The 20512-nt window shown below is 38.0% G+C and overlaps 4 protein-coding genes across 4 annotated transcripts; 3 read left to right on the forward strand and 1 right to left on the reverse strand.

The window, feature by feature from the left end:
• Window positions 1-597: 597 nt before the first annotated feature.
• LOC137946047 (uncharacterized) lies at window positions 598-9109 on the reverse strand. Its single transcript, XM_068792212.1, has 12 exons — window positions 8580-9109; window positions 6903-7012; window positions 6284-6353; window positions 5976-6120; window positions 5758-5895; window positions 4308-4447; window positions 4060-4107; window positions 3358-3468; window positions 3091-3272; window positions 2883-3004; window positions 1225-1301; window positions 598-1138 (listed from the first exon to the last, which is right to left on the reverse strand). Exons 1-12 carry the CDS (start codon window positions 8766-8768, stop codon window positions 1028-1030), a joined length of 1443 nt encoding a protein of 480 aa, XP_068648313.1. The 5' UTR covers window positions 8769-9109; the 3' UTR covers window positions 598-1027.
• Window positions 9110-10445: 1336 nt separating this feature from the next.
• On the forward strand, window positions 10446-10946 carry LOC137946899 (uncharacterized). Its single transcript, XM_068793182.1, has one exon. It carries the CDS (start codon window positions 10446-10448, stop codon window positions 10944-10946), a length of 501 nt encoding a protein of 166 aa, XP_068649283.1.
• Window positions 10947-15076: 4130 nt separating this feature from the next.
• Window positions 15077-16148, forward strand: LOC137946900 (protein CHUP1, chloroplastic-like). The gene is made up of 3 exons (XM_068793183.1): window positions 15077-15187; window positions 15282-15566; window positions 15798-16148. The coding sequence occupies exons 1-3, from the start codon at window positions 15077-15079 to the stop codon at window positions 16146-16148; spliced, it is 747 nt and encodes a 248-aa protein (XP_068649284.1).
• A 2208-nt stretch (window positions 16149-18356) lies between these two features.
• Window positions 18357-20159, forward strand: LOC137946260 (GDSL esterase/lipase At5g03820-like). The gene is made up of 5 exons (XM_068792485.1): window positions 18357-18594; window positions 18730-18860; window positions 18975-19208; window positions 19307-19562; window positions 19828-20159. Exons 1-5 carry the CDS (start codon window positions 18357-18359, stop codon window positions 20019-20021), a joined length of 1053 nt encoding a protein of 350 aa, XP_068648586.1. The 3' UTR covers window positions 20022-20159.
• Window positions 20160-20512: the final 353 nt, after the last annotated feature.

Here is a 20512-nt window from a genome sequence, read left to right on the forward strand (position 1 = left end):
GCCTAACCTTTCTAATCACTGCCACAGCTTGGCTCATGACACGAAATTAAAAGAGGGGGTCCAATGAAGTGAATGAAAATGGTGCCTTTATAGGAACTGTTTGATCAAAATGGCCTGTTTGAAGCTTACTGATATTGAACTGGCCTGATTCCAAGACTTGTGTGCAATTAATTGCAAAGGTTGATGTGTGTTGAATGAGCCAACTCAAGCAGCCTCTTCATCCAAGAACTTTATACGTCTGAGATGTTCTCTAAGAATGTATGGACAAAATATATTAAAAGAGAAGAAAGAAATAAAATGCTTCTGATAAAAAAATCATGAGTCACAACTTTGTGGAATATTTCACTTGGAAGAGAAGAAAAAAACAAAGAAATGTACGAGAAGAAAAGTTAAAAAGGACATCTGAGAAATTTCTATGCTACATTTTAGCAATTAGTTCTCTATTTCATGCATCCCACTTCGCTCAAAGCCTTGGATTATGATTATGATCTGATTAGTGTAATAGCGTCAAATGCAAAATTGATACTAATGCCATAATTTGTGTTCTCTTCTTTTTCCCCATGTCACAAGATTAAAAGAGACAGAAGAACAGACGGGTAAGGTGAAATGAATGAAAATGATGTTTTTATAGGAACTCTCATTTGAAATGTCACTACTCTAACAAGATTGTAACAAGAATACATTGAAAAATATTATAAACAAATCGGGTATGTCCTCGTCGTTGTAATTTGTTGTTACAGTTTAAAAGAATTGAGTATCTATATATCTGCAAAAGGAAGCCAGCACTTCAATGGAGTCACTTGGCCATTCTCACAAACTACCACCTGCGCGGTTGTGCCACAGATGCTCAAGCAATGCGTGGTCGGCATCATTGAGGTAGTCAGTATCTTTTCCATTTGGCTTTGTTGATGGGACGAACATCAGTATTTGTAATTTAAATGCTTTCACTTTGGGCATGATAGGAAGATTACATATTTGCAACTTATCAGAAAATGAATGTGCTCGAATGCGTCGTTCATGTCAACAATTATGTTGTATTTGCCCTTTTCCAGACAATGACAGTGCCATCAGAATCAGACGATGCCAACAAGTTCTCACCATGATTCCAAGCAACTCCTATCACTGGTGATCCATGGCCCTTCAGAGACAACAAGGTAAACCTCATAAATCCTAGATTCTCTCTTTAAAGGCAAATTTAGAAATTTTAGAATAAACATAACTAACCTGTAACTTGTTTACGCAAGTGTGCTTTGGTTTAGTCAAGTCATAAAAGTAAACATTTGAATCCTCACTGCCAGAAACTACAGATTCCAATATGATTGGTCAGCAAATGGAAATGAGCAAAGAAAGAAACTACATTAAGGATAAGAAACCAAAAACACTTGGATCAACGTGTTACTACCATACAGGGAAAAAAAAGTGAAAATGAGTGCAATCTGAAGTTGTTTGAATCAGCATGAGTATTTGGGATGGGATCCACCCACATCCAATTTGTCAACTGGACCATTCTAACAGGTTTAGGGGCAATCGAAAATCTTTTTGAAATGGATTGACTGTCAATGTTGTCTACAACAGTCAGGTAGACGACACACAAATGAATAAAGGTGTTTTTCTCTTTTTAATATTCACCTGAGAGACATTGCATGGCTTGCATGTCATATCCAAACCTAAACTGGTGGTTTTAGAAGTGGTTTAGTCACTATTTTCTTACTAGAGAAGACAAATGCTGGATTGTTGAACTCTTTAACAAGAACAATGTCAACAAAATTAAAAGAGCCAAGCCCATTTTTTTGTCAAAATGGCCTGTTCCAAGCTTCTGATATAGGACTGGCCTGTTCCAAGCATTTTCAAAATGGCATGATCAAAATGGCCTGTTCCAAGACTAGTGCAAAGGTTGATGCGTGTCAAATTAGCTAACTCAAGCAGCTTAATTTGCAAGATACCATGTTCATTCACCATCTTTATACATACATCTGTGATGTTCTCTAAGAATGTATAAATAAAATAAACTAAAAGAGAAGAAAAAAAAATGCCACTGATTAAAATCATAAATCACAACCTTCAAGAATACTTCACTGGTAAGGAGAAGAAAAGAACAATAGAAATTTACAAGCAAGAGGTAAAAGGAGCATTTGAGAAATTTCTCATGCTACATTTACCGATTTCTCTATTTTATGCATCCCAGGTCACTCAGAGCCTGGGATTATTATCATAATCTGATTAGCATAACAGAGTCAAATGCAAAATTAATATTCAAAATGCTTAATTTTTTCTAAGGGATCAAAATCCTTTTGAGTCCATTTCTTGAAGATAGCACATTAGGGGACAAATTTACCCTAAAGGACTTGACAATCATGAATAAGGCAAATTTGCAATTCGAAATATAAATAGGTTTTTTAATATCACACATATATTACTTGCAGATAGAACTTTTTTTAACTAGATGCAGGACAATGAAATAAAATCCAGACGTTTTTTGCATTTTCAAATGAAGATCTTAAAGGGTAATGTCTTAATTTATGTTCTTTTTTTTTTCACTGCTTTGTAACTTAATTAGGGTAACCTTGACAGAAGCCCTTACTTGACTAAGAAACAAGAGCTAAGTGAAGGTATGAACTGGATTCATAAAATGATAAGATTGAACTCTTGACTTATATGTGTTTTTTGGTTGTTTGCTGGCAAATCTGGTTTAAGTTCAAGATACAATATGTTCAAAACATAAATGATGCATAAGAACAATGACATGCAAAAACCATTTGAAAGCATAGAAAACCAAAGACCAGTTAACCATTTGGTACTCAATTAGAGAATTCAATTGTTATTCATGCATTGATGTATCATATTTAGGCAAGGAGTAAACAAATCAATCTTGAGTCACAAACCTATGAACTCTCCCTTTTCAAGGGAAAGTAGAGGGCAGAACGAAGCTCGAATACTGTGCACTCGGGGAGCCAATTTCAATGAACATCGAAGTGTCAAATAGCCCTTTACCTCCAAAGCAACACTAACAGGAAAACAAAAACATTAATTCAGTCCTGAGTGGAAATTCAAAAAGTATAAATAAGTTGCCCAGATCTAGAATCAGCGAACCTAAAGAAAGACAGGCTCCCGTCCTGACAACATACAAGCAACACAGGTCCATGTGCCAACAGAGAAAAGGTACGATATTGCACAGTTGCTATAGGAGACCTATGCTTACTGGCACCACGATACCGATGTGAACGGGATAGTGCCCCTGAGTGGGAGTTGATACTAACTGTGTATATGGATCCCTGCATGTTTAATTCAAATTTCCTTAGTTTCAAGACATTATATCAAAATGCTGAAAATTATAAACAAAATGGTAAATTATTACACCTGAGCATCACCACAAAAAATAAGTTGACCGGTGTGATCATTGTCCATAGCTGTAACTTCACTCTCAAAAAGTGCTTTACGAATGACTCTTCCTGTGCTGAAATTGATAACCTGCAATAGATATATTTTCAACAAGAAGTCAACAACATTCATGATACAGGTTGCCTATACCTCTTGGGGGATCCAACTAAGGAAAAGTAACTTCAATGATTCTTATGGCAAGAGTATGAGTTACCCCCAGCAGAGGGATATAAGAGTTGCAGACCATGCACAGAGGGAGGGCAGTGACTTAAGATTCCCTCATTGAACAACCCTGTCCATCTGCTCATATTATTTAAAGGTGTACAAAATAAAAGTGCCCATTTTCTATCTAAAAATCTATTCAAAATATTGTCCCACAGCATTGACATTTGAAGCATGGGCCCCATGGGGTGCAAACTTCAAATGGTGAATTTAGGTTATGTCATACATGACATGAAGTTAAATTGAAAAATTAAGTCATTTGTTTCCATGGAGAAGGCTCTTCCAAGAGATCAGAGAATTGCATTAATCCCCAAAAGACAAAAGTTAATAGTTCATTATTCAAAAGAAAGTGGAACATGTGCTTGCAGTTGCTACCTGGTCCAAAAGATCAAGATGAAACAGTGCAACTTGAGATTATGCAATTTACATTAAAGAACATGGATGGAATGAAATACTAACAGTGATTTCCCGATTTGCAGTGCCAACTGAGAGAAAGTTGTTGTTCACCTGCACCCAAAACAAAGCAAATGCAATTTATCAGCAATAAAGGGCGACTAACCACCTATAAAATCCCCGTCCCTAATGGTCGTGAACATCAACCTGAATCCATTTGTAAAAAATGCTATAATAAACAAAATAATAAAAAAATTGTGTTTCAACTTCAAATTTTAAAATGAAGAAGAAGACACAAGATTTAAGGTACCCACTGGGTGAAAACGAATGCAGAGTTGCGACGGAACCCCATATATTACTCGAATACAGTAGCCTTTTGATATTTCCCAAACTCTAACAGTTTTGTCCAGTGATGATGAAGCAATGTACTGATTGTTGGATGAAAAATCAAAATCTGTAAATAAATTAGTTTACAAAAAAACCAATTGGACTCTGTTACAAAAAATGACACAAGAATGAGATATTGATCCATAATTCAGTATTCACTGAAGTAAGGTAACATAGAAAAAAAATTTAAGACCCCAAGCTCATATTGACCAAAAGAAAAATGTACTATTCAAGCAAGATTTTAAAAAAACTATTGGTTGATAATAAGTATACTTGCAATCTACGTTTGCTTCTGAGTAAACTTCAGTCATCACTAGCATACTTGAGACAAAAATACGACAACAATTTCTATTTAGTCCATGATAATTATTTTCTACAGTGCTTCATTTCTAGATTCACAATTTCTTATATAAGTAAGCTTACCAAGTCCTAGAATATTACCTGAAGAGTTCTTTTTTCTTTCTTCTCTTAGGTTCTCTCTCACACAAACACAAATGACATATTTATGCACACAAGCTGTCAAGAGTTGTATCCTGGGGATGAATCCCACATTGTAAGATATTGCTGTGCATGTGTGGCACATTCAAAAGTGTTAACTTAATATAAACATGACATCAAATTGCAATGGCCAAGGTGGGTCATCAAATGGCTAAATAAAGCTCAATAAAATGGAGGTGTTAAACTCAATCACGAGATCTCCCAACTTGGAGTGACTGATGCAGCCATAGTGTCCTTGAAATTGCCCAAGTTAGACTTATTTTGTAACTAGAATTTTACAATTTAATAAAAGCTATACAATAGGAGGTTTTTTATCTGTAATTATGCCTTCTTGTTATACCAAATTCCTATCTGACACTACAATAGTTACTTGGAGCTTCTTTTTTTATAATACTGGTTTTTATCTGGTGATTTCTAATTAGCACTTATCTTTTTATTGTTAGGACTTTCTTATTCAGTCATACTTGTGGTTTATATGGTCTCTTTCTATTTCATGTTAGTAGAGGTCTTAAAAAAGTCAAACTCCGAGTTCTTCTCATAAGTTTCTAAGTAAAAAGGGCGTACGAGGAGGAAGCTCTAAAAGCCCACTCCATTTTTCTTTTGTTTTACATTTAATAAAGTTTTAGACGTTTTACACTTTGCCTTATTGAAAATTACTTTTCATGATTTTGAAATCCTTTACAGGGTCAATTTCCGAAAATCTAGTGCAAATGAATTTGTAATTTGTCTCCAAACAGTTCATTATGAAAATTACATCTATGGTATTCCCAATTTCATCGTACAGCTGCACTTCACTGCTATAATGATCCGCCATCAGTACAAAAAGACAGATTTTCATGCAGCTACCAGAACAATAAAAAAACAATTACTTAGCCCAACCTGTCACATCTTTTGAATGGCCTCTCAATTGCTGCAAAATGGAAGGCGGCTGGGAAACCGTACAAACAGTTAAGCTTCCATCAGATGCACCATATGCAAGGAGATCTGAACTCATATGCCCAAATTTCAAGACAGTAACTGCCAAAACAACCAATTAAATCAGTGTCTTGATGCCTTAGTTGTGGTGTGGAACCTTGAATTTGTCAAGGGAATCATACCAGAGGCTTTGCAATTGTCAAAGATGCAATGCATCCCTACAAAGGAGTAAGCTGGCTGAAAGAAGCGAAGTGGCCGATCAGCATCACTCGTACTTGATCCAAAACTTGTACGATGACCGACAGTTGAACTGCAGTGTCGAAGGTCCTGCACCCCAAAGAAAAGAAATGTAATTCTGTTAACTATTTTAAAGAAGAGGACTCAATTATTGTGATCACTGATCATCACAGGATTGGACAAAATGATATGAGGTAACCAAAGAGAGGACACTTCCTAGATGAATAAAGAAATTTGAAAGTAAGCATCATACCCGGCTGGAAGTCCAGCTATCCACCTCATACAAGAGAGAGAGTGGAACTGGAGATGAAACCCAACGTCCACTGATGCATCAACCAGTAAATTACCCTGATGTCAGAATCGTGCGAAGGATCATAAATTGAAAAGCAATCTGAAACCAATATTCCAATATCCTAACTCTAAATCTGCCTATCTGTATGCCAAATTTTCTAACATGATCAAATTCTAAATAAGACTCATAAAAGTAAAACCCAGGTAAGCCCACTAATGTAACAAATTTAATTAAATTTATACTATAAGTAAAAACGGACCCCCTTTGTGGGCCCTTTTTTCTATTACAGAAGGGAGAGAAGGTGGGTGTGGATCGGTTTTAAGATATTAATTTCAATGTTTTTATCTTGCTGCTATAAATTCATTAGGTTTATGATTTAGTTCAAAAAGCCATCAACTACGACTGATGAATAAGGGCATAATGAAAATTCAAGGATGACATCACCTGATGAGGATTATCTGTTTCTTTATGTGGCTCAAACAAGTAGTCATTTTTTGTGGCAAGATAACCATCAAAATATTATGAAACCATCAAGATAACCATCACTGTATTCTTAGTCCTCTTTAAAGATTTCACTAACCTTTGTCCTGGTGTGCTTGTCTGACTTGGTATCAGCAAATGTTCCCAATTTCTTGGTCTGCGAATATAATTACGATAGGCTACATAAGCTCTGCCATTGCACCTCCAGTCCTTCAATGCAGAATTTCTGAGTCAGAAAGGCCTTTCAAGATACGTATCACTAGCAAAACTGGACCCTACTAAATGAAGGCACTACACATGATATATATATATATACACGCTGACCCAATGATCGGACAGCAGAAATAGCCGTTTCGCATGTTTCGCACCAAATGGCTTTTCGTATTGGATCACCCATATATATAGATAGATAGATAGAGAGAGAGAGACTGACAAACGGACAGTCAGGAGGAGAAATTTCAACCCTTCAGTATTTTTGTGGGGGAGCTTGAATCATTCCAAGAAATGAAATTCCTTCCAAACAAGCTATCCTTCCTAACATTCCAAAGCAGCAGCATTGACTTGCCGTGTCTCTCTAGTCTGGAACTTTGCAACAAATGGCTCCCTATAAGAGCTAAGTTTTATACTTTTTTCAAGAGCAAATTCATAGGTTCCCATAAGAGTGTCTAGTGCAAAGCCCTAAAATAAGTAAAAAACTACAATTTGCAAAAGGTAGCAATATACAGGAAAAAACTTCCAGCCCTCAAACTCAAAGCTGGAAGCTGGATTGACTGACCATGCTATGTGCAGTCTTGATACCAAGAAAGTGACAAACTGGATCATTTCCCTCTTAAAATAAGGAATGCCAATCTTCTTTATTTATTTAAAAATCCCAAATTTCTTTCAAACTCAGTGCTAAAGTGAGTGGCAGTATATACAGCAAGTGCATTAAGTACGTGACTAACATCATCTTCCAGTTAACCAATTGAACTCTCCAAATTCATAGAAGAGAGACGACAGTAGCTGATAGAGCAAGATCTAGAAGCATCATCATCAGCATCATGAGAGCCTTACTGCAGCTTTTTTTCCAGAAATGCATAAAGATGCATGAGTAACTAGAAATGTGTTTTTTTTTTACTTGAAGCAATTCTAGAAGAGAAAAGAAAGACATAATATCCGCAACTTCAGAACCAACTGCATTCTAATTTAATTTAACCTACTCAAAGATGAAGCTATAGGGTTCGAAAACATAGAACCTAAGACTTTCATTAGGTTGCAGGTGCAAGTAACATAAGTGATTTCCTTTACTTGTTCAAAGCCTGAAAATTATAGCAAACAGAGGATCTGATTTTATGTAATGATCCTCCATCACCTCTAATTTTTTGAGAGCGCAAAAATTAACTTCACTCTTCTACACTCGGTGGTAACAGCCACCAATGCCAGTGGTTGTCCGACATTGTTCAGATTTCATGACAACAGCCGATATCAAATACGACGAAATCCAAGTAAATGAATATAGTCCTCTGATGACGTCTCGAATAAACAGAACCGTTGAGCTGGAATTCAAATCTGCCGAGCGAAAGGAGTTAGTCATCCTCCCAAACCATCCCAAAACAATTTGCTCAAGTATTCTGTTACATCTTCTCTTAAAACTCGGAGATTACATAGAAAACCAATTATCGTAAATAGAGGTGTACAAAGAATACAGTCTCCAAACCGTCGATCTTGTGGATCTAAAATAGATAATACCAAAGTGAACGCACTCCCGCTCATCGCACGAGTAGTGAAGAATCGTTACCTTGCGATTGTCAACTCCAGAGATTGCCTTTCTGTAGAGAAGAAGTCGCCGCATTCCAACGTAGATAGAATCGGAGTCAGAATTACCATTGTTACTAGAGAATGGTTGAAGCAAACAGCTGAATAGCTCTGGATCCATCTTCTTCTTCTCCGCAGCAGGCGGTGCTGATGGACACACCACCTCCTCCATTCTGCAAAGATCTAGCGGCGACTTTCTATTCACATAAATATTTTTATTATAGGTGGACAAACCCTGTAGCAGACATCTCTCTCGTTAATGTCATCGATTTCGACCGGACAAGAGCGCGAAAACGAGTGAATATCCCAGATCAGATCTGCTGAATTTGCCACGACCGGATGCCCAATTGCAAACTCGAATGACGAAATTCAAGATAGTTCCAGAAGATCATCAGCATGAGAATCCCATCAGATAAGAAAAGTTGTCGCCCGACGCATCTGTGAGACTGTAATCGCGATTCGAATACAAGAAAGGGAGAGGTTGCTCCAGGGACCAGCGCTGCGCGTGCCAAATTCAGCTCTAATAGCAGTCCACGTGCCGCCGTGGACTCGAATCCGTCTCTCAGGGGTGATATAACATTCGCTCCTTGCTTTTTTTTTTGAAAATTTGATATTACCTTATATTAAAATTTTGGACGATATGGTGTAAATAAAAATGGTATATAAATAGGAATAAATAAATTATTTCCTATATTATTCTATTTATATTACCTTAAATTAAATATTTTTGAATTGTTTTTGTAAATTTTAAAAAGAGGCATTTGAATGGGCCCTCATCGGCAATGACTCCGCTGGTCTTAGCTGACTATGTGAGACTAGTCAAACCCAATAAAAGTATCCTTTTCAGAGACGCGTTCATGAAATATGGCTTTCTGTATTTAATAAATCCTCCACCTTCCAGAAATCCAAACGCAGAGAGAATCACAATGTCGCGGTTTCATCAGCTTTACTCATCCTCTTCGCCCACCGACAGTGCAAAAGCAGACTCCAAACCATAAAATAAGGTGTACTTTGCCTCTAGGAAGGGCTGTAAATGGAGCCAACTAAGCCTCCACCTTTCAGAAATCATTCTTCTTCTTACTCCATTCTTTACGTCTTTAATACAACAGATAAAATAAGGTGTAATTTGCATATATTTTGTTCAGTTGGTTTAGTATTTTCAATCAAATTGTTTGAAACTACATGTTGCCAAAGTAACCTCTGTAGTGTAGAATAATTTGACTAGAAATACATAGATATTTGTACGGAGTTATTTATGCAAAATGTATTCGGCCCAAAGGAAGACACAATTTGGCCAAATCAACAACGTACCTATGATGATAAATGCATGACAATTATAAAGACTTTTCATGTGAACAATAGTCGGTCCAAAGAAAGGCTATTATTTGACAGAACTAATTGTCAGTATTTGATCATTGCACTGAGAGTACTACTTACAATTAATTTCTCTGTCCAAATACTAGGAATTAATGTTATACTAGGTATCTTGAGATGGGTCCCCAATTTGGATTTTATTTTGTACTTGTCTTATTTTTCTTTATATGACATGCTAGTTAACGTGAGTATGCTTGTTTATTTTGTTCTTTATACAGTTTTTGTTGATACTGCTACAAATGTTATTGCTCAAATAAGCAGCCTTCAAATGTTAAGCAGGACGAATTTTAAGGCCTAGAAAGATACCATGGAAATTGTCCTCGATTGTATGAATTTGGATCTTGCACTTCGGCAAGAGCAACCCATTTCTACTCTGGATAACCGCAATGAGGTTAAATTTGAGAAGTGGGAGCGCTCTAACCGCATGTGCTTGATGATCATGAAACGCTCCATTTCGGAGGCGTTTTAGGGCTCTATGACTGAGAACAAGAGCGCCAAGAAGTTCCTAAAAGAAATTGAACAATATTTTGCCGATAATGAAAAATTAGAGGTGAGTAGCCTTTTGGCTAAACTCGTTTCAATGAAATATAAGGGCAAAGGAAACATTAGGGAGTACATCATAGAGATTTCTCATCTTGCATCAAAACTCAAGTCATTAAAGATGGAGTTATCTGAGGACTTACTCGTGCACTTGGTTTTGATATCTCTTCCTGCACACTTTGGCCAATTCAAAGTGAGCTATAACACTCAAAAGGACAAATGGTCCCTAAATGAGTTTATATCTCACTATGTACAAGAGAAAGAGAGGCATCAGCTGGATAAGATTGAAAGTGCTCACTTGGCCTCAACCTCTCAGTACAAGAAGAAGAAGAGAGGTAAGGATATTGCGGTAGGTTCTTCTCAGACTAAGAAACAGAAGAAGCAGGCTAAGGAGTTTACCTGCTACTTCTCCAAGAAGTCGGGACATATGAAGTAGGATTGTCCCAAGTACGCCGCCTGGCATGTAAAGAAGGGTATGCTTCTAACTTTAGTTTGTTCTGAAGTTAATTTAGTTTTTATACCTAAAGACATTTGGTGGGTGGATTCTAGTGCTACCACTCATATTAGTATGTCTTTGCAGGCCTGTGGAGCCGACCGCCAAGTGATGTTGAAAAATTCATCTTTGTGGGCGACGAAAATAAAGTTGCAGTAAAGGCTATAGGAACTTTCAAATTACAATTAAACACGAGATTTTATTATGATTTATTTGAGACATTTGTTACACCATCTTTTAGGCGGAATTTAATTTCTATTTCCATTTTGGACAAATCAGGTTTTTCTTGTTCTTTTGGAAATAATATAGTTAGTCTCTACCAAAATTCAAATTTTGTTGGTTCCGGTCCCTTACTTAATAATCTATATATGCTTGATGTTGTTAGTCCTATAGAGAAATATTGTAAATAAGTTCACGTGGTACGAAGCAAAAATTCAATGAGAATTCCACCACATTATGGCACAAACGTTTAGGACACATATCTAAATAAAGAATTCAAAGGCTTGTGTCGGATGGAATTCTTGAACCCCTAGATACTACAAACTTCCAAGTTTGTGTTGAGTGCATCAAGGGGAAACAAACAAACGTCAAAAAATTAGGTACCGAAAGAGCTAAAGATGTCTTAGAACTTCTACATAGAGATATCTGTGGTCCATTCACTATAGCTTCATGCAATGGCCAACAGTACTTCATTACGTTCATAGACGATTACTCTAGATTCGGTTACCTATATTTCATACATGAGAAATCACAATCCCTGGACGTCTTCAAGTCTTTCAAAGCTGAAGTTGAACTTCAACATGGAAAGAAAATCAAGGCTGTCAATTCCGACCGTGGTGGTGAATACTACGAACGGTATGATGGATCAGGAGAACAACGTCCAGGACCTTCACGATTTTCCTCATAGAGTGTGGAATTGTTCTGCAATACACCATGCCGGGCAAACCCAGCATGAACGGTGTTGTAGAGCGACGAAACAGAACTCTTAAGGATATGGTAAGGAGTATGATCAATCATTCCTCTTTGCCAGAGTCACTTTGAGGAGAAGCTCTCAAGACCGCAATGTACATCCTTAACAGGGTACCGAGCAAAGTAGTTGCCAAAACCCCCTATGAGCTTTGGACAAGCAAGAAGCCTAGCATTAGGCACATGCACATTTGGGGTTGTCCAGCTGAGGCGCGGCCTTATAAGCCACATGATAGAAAACTAGACTCAAGGACAGTTAGCTGTTATTTCGTTATTTACGCTGAACGCACTCGAGGCTATAAGTTTTACAATCTCATATCAAGATCCTTCTTTGAAATGGGAAATGTGAGATTCCTTGAGGATATTGAGTTTGGAGGGGAAGAAAACATAAGGAATATTGTCTTTGAAGAAGAATTTATTATTGATAGTGATCAGGTCTTTATACTTATTGTTGTTCAAGACACAGTTCAGGCACTAGAGGACAATGTTTAGGCTCCTATTCCTGACATTGTTCCAGATCAAGACAACAATGAGATTCTTCCTCTTGCACCACCTTTAGAACAAACTCAACAACCTTAAGAAGATCCACTAGGGAGAAGAGAAATGTGATTCCAGATGATTATATCATATTTCTCCAAGAACATGAAGATGACGTCGGATTGACAGAAGATGACCTGATTAACTTATGTCAAGCCTTGAGCAGTTCTAACTCTCAAAAGTGGATTGATGCCATGAAGGATGAGATAAAGTCTATGAATGATAATGACGTTTGGGATCTCATCGAGTTGCCTAAAGGTGTGAAATCCATTGGTTGTAAATGGATATTTAAAACCAAGAGGGATTCAAAGGGCAATGTCGAGAGATATAAAGGTTTTACTCAAAGGGAAGGCATAGACTATAAAGGGACTTTCTCTCTGGTATCTTCGAAAGACTCTTTTAGAACAATAAAGACATTAGTGGCTCATTTAGATCTAGAGCTACATCAGATGGATGTCAAAACTGTGTTTTTCAATGGAGATATTGATGAGACGATTTATATGGTACAATCAGAAAACTTTGTATCTGGTAATCTGGTAATCCAAAGTCTATAGTCTGTAAATTAAAGAAATCCATCTATGGTCTCAAATAGGCTTCCCGTCAATAGTATCACAAGTTCCATCAAGTCATAACCTCGTACAATTTTGAGGCGAATGTTGTTGATGACTATGTATATCATAAGTTCAGTGGGAGTAAATACATCTTCCTGATATTATATGTCGATGATATTCTGCTCGCTAGTAGCGATAGCTTACTGAACGAAACCAAGAAATTTCTGACGAAAAAATTCGAGATGAAAAATCTTGGTGATGCCTCTTTTGTATTAGGTTAACAGATACTTAGAGATCGTTATCAAAGTATCCTTAGGTTGTCACAAAAGATTTATATTGATAAGGTGTTGAGCAGGTTTGACAAGAAAAATAGTAAACCAGGAGACACACCCGTTGCTAAAGGAGATAAGTTTAGTCTCAAACAGTGCCCTAAAAATGATCTTGAAAGAACAGAGATGCAGAAAATTCCCTATGCATCAGTAGTAGGGAGTTTAATGTACGCTCAAGTTTGTACTCCTCCCGACATAGCATTTTTAGTAGGAATTCTGGGCAGGTATTTGAGTAATCCTGGTATGTAACATTGGAAGGCAGCCAAACGCGTGATGCGTTATTTGAGGAGAACAAAAGACTACATGTTTACTTATCGGAGATCAGACAGTTTAGAGATCATTGGGTTCTCTGACTCCGATTTTGCCGGATGCAAAGATAGTAGACGCTCCACATCAGGCTACATCTTTAAGTTGGGTGAAGGAACTATCTCATGAAAGTCTGCTAAGAAAACTTTCATAGCTTCTTTAACCGTGGTTGCGGAGTTTATTGCTTGTTTTGAGGTATCCAACCACGGAATATGGTTGCGAAACTTTGTCACTGGGCTGCGAGTGGTAGATGGCATTGACAGGCCATTAAAGATTTATTGTGACAATAACTCGACGGTACTTTATTCCAACAACAACAGGAGCTCGACAGAGTCAAAGTTTATTGACATCAAGTTTCTAGTTGTTAAGGAGAGAGTTCAAGATAAGCAAAATTCTATAAAACATATAGGGACAAACTCTATGCTAGCAGATCCATTAACCAAGAGTTTAATGCCTAAGGTTTTTCATGAGCACACTGCTCATATGGGCGTCATTTATGAGGATACCTTGGTTTAGTGGGAGTTCTTATATTGTACCATATGTTTGCTTAAGACATTGAGTTATTCGATTTTTCAATAATAAAATTGATTGCTTATTATTCTATTTATGAACTTGCTTGTGTTTTTCTATATGCAATGTTCACATTGCATTAAGGACTTTGGAAATATCTCACTAAAGACTAAAGAAGGACCACTTGGAAATAGGCATATTTGAGATCACATTGCATGTAATTTTCATGCTACTTATCCATATTTTATCTATGTCATTGAATGTATTAGTATGGTGATCATCGTGGTTTAGTCACGACTGTAATGTGATGAAAGTCGCGGTGGTTCCATTATTAATAGTATACATATGCGCGCCTCAAGAATTTGAGATATAATTGTTTCAAAAATGATATGTAACCCAAGTGGGAGATTATTAGGAAATTCACATTTCTTATTCTAATTTGGGTAACATATTTATTATGCAATTATATTTTTTATTTTTAATGAAATGGGCTGAAATTAAATGATCTAATTTTGTTAAACCCATTAAAGAATGGGCCATGGATATGGGCCATAGTAAATTATGGGAACCGTATACGAGGAAGACCACAACCCTAATCTGTTCTTATCATTCGTCAAAGATATTCAGCAAACCATTCGTCTCTTGCAAGATTTGTTAAATCTTGAAGCTCATTCTCATCAAAGGTGCTTTCCCTTTGGCTGTCTCCGTAGCTGGTATTGTTCTCTCAATGCTGATGGCGAGGAGATCAGGGAGAGATAAAGGTCGCTGTCCGGTAGCTCGTCAAGAAGAAGAGAGACCTCCTCTTTGTCCAACCCAAACTAGCTTCCATTACTCAGAAAGTACACCGTCATGTTCAGAAAGAAGTTGCGCACAGATGGAAATGGAGGATTTCGAAGATGGGTGGGTACTCTCCAAAGAAAGAGATTACAGGTTTACTGAACCACCTAAACTTCACCAAGGCAGGGAAAAGGAGCTGGAGGCGCGGGTTCACCATTACATCGGCATCAAGGAGCATGAATATGCTCTGAAAGAACGCATTAGAATTGGAGATTGCTCAGATTGAGTCTCTTGGTCTGAAGGTAGAGTTCATGGAAGCGGAATGCCGAAGGCTAGCCGAATACCTCAGTGTCGTATCTCAACTCGAGGCAGCCAAATCGGAGGCTGAGATTCTAAAAAGGAAGATGAGAAAACTTTGGAGAGCTAATAGGCAAGGCTTGCGTGCTCTGCATCAACAAGCTGGTTGTCTGCGATTACTGGAAGCCGAGAGCGCGGAAGAGAAACAGGGGCTAGAGGATACAATCGTTTGTTCTACTATTGCAAAAAGTCAACCAGTTAGAATCGGAGAATCGAGAATTGATGGAGAAGTTAGAGCTTCGACCAATCTCGACTCAGTCAACTTCACAGGTTTCTTCTTCTCCTCGCATTTATTTATTTCTCTCACAAATTTATATGGGAAACAACAGAAAATAAATTGTCTTCTTCTCTGATTCCGACTGATAATCTGATGTCGGATAACCTCATTAACGAACATTTGTCGAGAAGGGTTCTTTTCCTTTCTAAATTATTGATCTGATGCGCCTCTCAACCTTTACCAGTTGCAAAGCAGAGAAGACGGAGCCAGGGAAGAACCCTGCAAAACAGTCGACGAAGAGAAACTCCTGAGCCAAATAGAACAGCTTCAAAACGACCGATTAGCCAACCTCGAGGAACTCATTCATCTTCGTTGGGTTAACGCCTGTCTAAGATACAAGCTTTGGAGAACACAAGAACAACAAAAATCATCAGAGAAGGAAGCAACAAGAAGACCCCCGATCACACAAACAGAAGAACACGAACTCAAGGGAGCCTATGATACAACGGGCTATGATTCGGTGGAGTCTTCCCCCGCGATGGAACACAGTGGTGCTACCGCCATGGAGATTGCAGTGGTCGACATACCGGCATGACGAAGCCCATACTGTTTCATCGTCTGAAAAAATGGGTGAAGAGGAAGGAGGGATGCAAGCGAGAAGCGGCAGTATCTGATGTGGAGGGACCTCTGCTAGTGTCCCGGAAGGCTGTCTCTCGATGATGCGGCCATGGCAGACCCAGCTAGGAACTTGTATTAGGTACTCACAGAATCACCAAACAGTTAACACCATCAAAATTATGCTTGTATTAGGTACTCACAGAATCACCAAACAGTTAACACCATCAAAATTATCAGAAAATTCACCGATTGTACACTTGTTCAGAGAATTATAAGAGCAGAGGAATTTTATCTGATGGTTGATGTGATTTTGATCGTTTGAAGCTTGGACAAAAGATCTGGCGACATTTAGTCTGTAATCTGTTACATGTAAAAATATATAAGTTGTAGAAGAGAAACTCTGCCCAACGCCATTGTTGTTGTTAGAATCTTCTCATTTGGTAGAGAGAGGATTATTTTAGCTGCAGGATTCTGTGCTGTCCAGATCTCTTATCCCCTGGAGAAGGAAACTGTTACCCTTAAGACAAGAAAACTCCAGAAAACGGAGAAAGGTGGATGAATAAGTAAAGGGAATAGATAGAACTAGTGCCTTAAACCATAAGCTGACGGGTAGGAACTACCCTATTTAGGGCTTAATTATCAATATTCCACAGCTTGCTTATATTATGGTCGGTAAATTGAGGAGAAGGCTTGCAGCAGCATTTGAGCAGAAACATTTGAAGGCTGAGAGTTTAGATCAATTTTCGTTTGAGTGCTTTAGATCCTAAGTCTTTATTTACAGAAAATCAATGGGACATCATTGAATATAAGGTAAAGGGGACATTGAGATGACTTTCTCAAGAGTTTCCCAATTTCTTTTCTCTACCTTCATGTGTTTAGAAGCAATTATGAAGGGTAAAATAAGCACAGATGACAAACAATTTGGTTTTTTATTTTCAAAAGTAGAGAAATGGTTCTATTCTGTCAAAGAAAGTTTTTCAAAAATTTTCTAGCTGATCTGGGTATTTTTATTCTCCAAAAGATACAGATCTCTTGAGTCCACAAACTCAAGAGACAGTGGAGCCGAAAATTAAGGAGACAACAGATAGAATCTCTTCAGTCAGTCCACAAATTAAGTGGAAAGGGAAAAAAAAACATTTTCTCTATTAGAAAATATTATACAAAAAATTCTTTAACCCAATTTCTTGTTTTAGTCGTCTTAGTTTAAAATTTTCATAATTTCTAGTGCAGAAATACTTATTTTTCTATCTTCTTTAAAATTTTGGGATAATTGAAGCCGAAGATGAAAAAAATTTCCATCATTAAAACCTGCACAAACATTAAAAACTTTTCCAGTTCCACTATTTCCTTTGGTTTCCACTAACACAAACTCTCTATGATAGAGCAAAACAGGGTTAGTATTCTCTAATTAGTAGAGTATTAAAACACAGAAAAATATTGTCCAAATGATTTTTTTTCCCAATTGCACAGACTCACCCTTATATGGTAAGACAGAACTAAGTATATACCATCTGATAATGAGAGAGTGAATATGACTCGTTCATGTGAGTAAACAGGCCCCGATCACCCTTCTATACCCGCTTACATGGACTAGCCTATACTGCTCCATGGGAATAGCAAAATGCCAAATTCTAATAAAATCTATATCGGCAGAGAGTTTTTGTGCTTCTGATACTGTTACGACGAAGCATGCATGAGCCAACAGGGAAGGAAGTCTGCTTAAGACTCTTTCTGGCACTACTTTTATGAGTTCAGTTAGGGCATGCAGTGATTCGTGAAGAGTAACCCAGCTTTTGGAAATAGTCCAAAGGCTCTTTCGTGAAGACACGAGAGTTGAGAGAGGGGGGAAGACGTGCCACAACACTAAACATACCCACCACCTTTTTTTCTCTTTCCCTAAATTTTCTCCCCAAAAGCCTGCAGTCACCAAACGCTCGCAACAAATTCACAGTAAAATACAAAAGGTGAGACATCTCTAGCTCTGGGAAGTGCCAGGAACGCCATCTTAGCTGGAAATGAGGAGGTGTCTTAGAGCCTTAGCTCTTTCGTCTGTTATTTCACTTTAACCAATTCTTTACAATCCCTTCCTCTTTAAATTCTCAGTCTCCTCATCTCTTCCTCCCTACCATTTTCTCTTTTCTCTGTCTTTTGCCCTGTTTCTGCACTGCATTGTGGGTTCTTCTCTATGGGTTTCTGTAGAGCTCTTTTTGGTGTAGCTTGTCTCTTGGCTTCGGTTGTTGCTGCTTATGGGGACGCTCTTGTTCCAGCTCTTATTATCTTTGGAGACTCCATCGTGGACGTGGGCAATAATAACAAGCTGCATACCATTGTAAAAGCAAATTTTCTTCCTTATGGCAGAGATTTTGTCACACATAAGCCTACTGGAAGGTTCTGCAATGGCAAACTTGCCTCGGACTTCACTGGTAATCAATATATATGTGTGTGTGTGTGTGTGTGTGCGTGTAGAATTGTTGCTTAATTTGCACTAATTTGCACTCAATAGGTTGCAGTATCCGTCTGGTGTAAACTAAGTACATTAATGCGTTTGCTTGTTCCAGCTGAGAACCTTGGCTTCTCGTCCTACCCACCAGCTTACCTGAGCCCCGAAGCAACAGGAAATAACCTGTTGACTGGGGTTAACTTCGCCTCGGGCGCCTCTGGATTATATGACAGGACTGCATCACTCTATGTACGTCCAGTCTCTCTTCCTGATCGTTCTTAATTTTTTATTGCTTAAATTCTTCATCGGGACGCCTTTTTTATGTGTTTCGTTGAACAAATTGTTTCTCGTCCTGCTTGGTAGCGTGCCATCTCCTTGACTAAGCAGCTTGAGTACTACAAAGAATACCAAACAAAGGTGGTGAACATGGTGGGAACGGCGAACGCGACGGCCATCTTTTCCGGCGGAATTCATTTTCTTAGCGCAGGAAGCAGCGACTTTGTGCAGAACTACTACATCAATCCTCTACTCTACGAATTCTACACACCTGAACAGTTTTCGGACATTCTCATCAAATCATTTTCCTCGTTCGTTCAGGTGACCAAACGAAATTCATCTAACAGAAGAAATTAACAAAGGACGAAGACGATACGAACTGTACTGCCTGTGTTGATTAATTTATTTATTTCCAACAGAACCTCTACACATTGGGGGCGAGGAAGATCGGAGTGACTTCTCTGCCACCTATGGGGTGCTTGCCGGCGTCAATCACTCTGTTTGGATCAGGGAGCAATAAGTGTGTTGACAAAATGAACAAAGACGCTGTGAATTTCAACAACAAGTTAAATGCATCTGCTCTAGCCTTGACAAAGAAGCTGGCAAACATTACAATTGTGATGTTTGATATCTATCAGCCCCTCATGGATCTCATCCACAAACCCTCCGACAGTGGTACGTATTACATTCCACTAAGTAATTCAATAATCTCTCTGCAACCTAATTGACGAATATCACACTAGCTCATCGTCCATTTTAGGCTCGCAAGGAAACAGTTCTTGTTGACAGCAGGGATCCAGTTTCCATATTACAAGGGACATTAATTTGTGTTAAAAAAAACACGAGATCGTGTCCAGAAAACTCTTTCCGAGATACGTGAAATGTTATTTTTTTTTTCTATCTAACGTGGCTTCGTTTTCTCTTTTTGTTCGGTCATCAGGGTTTTTCGAGGCTAGAAAAGCTTGCTGTGGAACAGGGACGATCGAGACGTCGATTCTTTGCAACGCCAAATCGCCAGGGACATGTGCAAATGCGACAGAGTATGTGTTCTGGGACGGCTTCCATCCCTCTGAGGCCACAAACAAGGTCTTGTCGGACGCCCTCTTGATTCAGGGCATTGATCTCATCTCCTGAGACGTTCTCCATGCAAATAACATCGTTGGTCGTTTCCCTATTTCAAGCTTTACCGTAGATGCTAGCTATAAAAACCAGTTGTTGCTTTGCTTTTCAGAATTTGTTAAAACTTTCTTTTTACTGGGATGTAGTGTGAATTTTTCTTATGTACGAGAAATAGATGAATAATCTTTGGTCAGCTCTTAGTCGTTTTCATCTTTCAAGCTTTACCGTAGATGCTAGCTATAAAAACCAGTTGTTGCTTTGCTTTTGAGAATTTGTTAAAACTTTCTTTTTACTCGGATGTAGTGTGAATTTTTCTTATGTACGAGAAATAGATGAATAATCTTTGGTCAGCTCTTATCGGTTGTATCAGTACCAAGAGAGAAACACTGAGTTTAAGAAAAGTAAATATATAGTATAAATATGACATTGTATACAATATAATGGTTATAACTGGTTTATGATCCCTCCTAGGGAAGATAGAGTACCTAGATTGCAAAAGAATACCA

Source organism: Aristolochia californica, unplaced genomic scaffold, assembly GCF_029961685.1.
Source record: "Aristolochia californica isolate CCGP_79_NKW_82.1479 unplaced genomic scaffold, dmAriCali1.0.hap1 SCAF_12, whole genome shotgun sequence".
NCBI lineage: Eukaryota > Viridiplantae > Streptophyta > Magnoliopsida > Piperales > Aristolochiaceae > Aristolochia > Aristolochia californica.

Excerpts from the sequence above, each read along its gene's own strand:
- LOC137946260 (XM_068792485.1), top strand. The coding sequence starts at position 18,357 with ATGGGTTTCTGTAGAGCTCTTTTTGGTGTAGCTTGTCTCTTGGCTTCG. Across the intron at positions 18,595-18,729 it reads ACTTGCCTCGGACTTCACTG|CTGAGAACCTTGGCTTCTCG; the intron begins GTAATCAATATA and ends TGCTTGTTCCAG. Across the intron at positions 18,861-18,974 it reads ACAGGACTGCATCACTCTAT|CGTGCCATCTCCTTGACTAA; the intron begins GTACGTCCAGTC and ends CCTGCTTGGTAG.
- LOC137946900 (XM_068793183.1), top strand. The coding sequence starts at position 15,077 with ATGGAAATGGAGGATTTCGAAGATGGGTGGGTACTCTCCAAAGAAAGA. Across the intron at positions 15,188-15,281 it reads AAAAGGAGCTGGAGGCGCGG|GTAGAGTTCATGGAAGCGGA; the intron begins GTTCACCATTAC and ends CTTGGTCTGAAG. Across the intron at positions 15,567-15,797 it reads AATCGAGAATTGATGGAGAA|TTGCAAAGCAGAGAAGACGG; the intron begins GTTAGAGCTTCG and ends AACCTTTACCAG.
- LOC137946899 (XM_068793182.1), top strand. The coding sequence starts at position 10,446 with ATGACTGAGAACAAGAGCGCCAAGAAGTTCCTAAAAGAAATTGAACAA.
- LOC137946047 (XM_068792212.1), bottom strand. The coding sequence starts at position 8,768 with ATGGAGGAGGTGGTGTGTCCATCAGCACCGCCTGCTGCGGAGAAGAAG. Across the intron at positions 6,354-6,902 it reads ACAAGCACACCAGGACAAAG|TGGACGTTGGGTTTCATCTC; the intron begins GTTAGTGAAATC and ends TTGATGCATCAG. Across the intron at positions 4,108-4,307 it reads TCTGCATTCGTTTTCACCCA|GTGAACAACAACTTTCTCTC; the intron begins GTGGGTACCTTA and ends TTTTGGGTGCAG.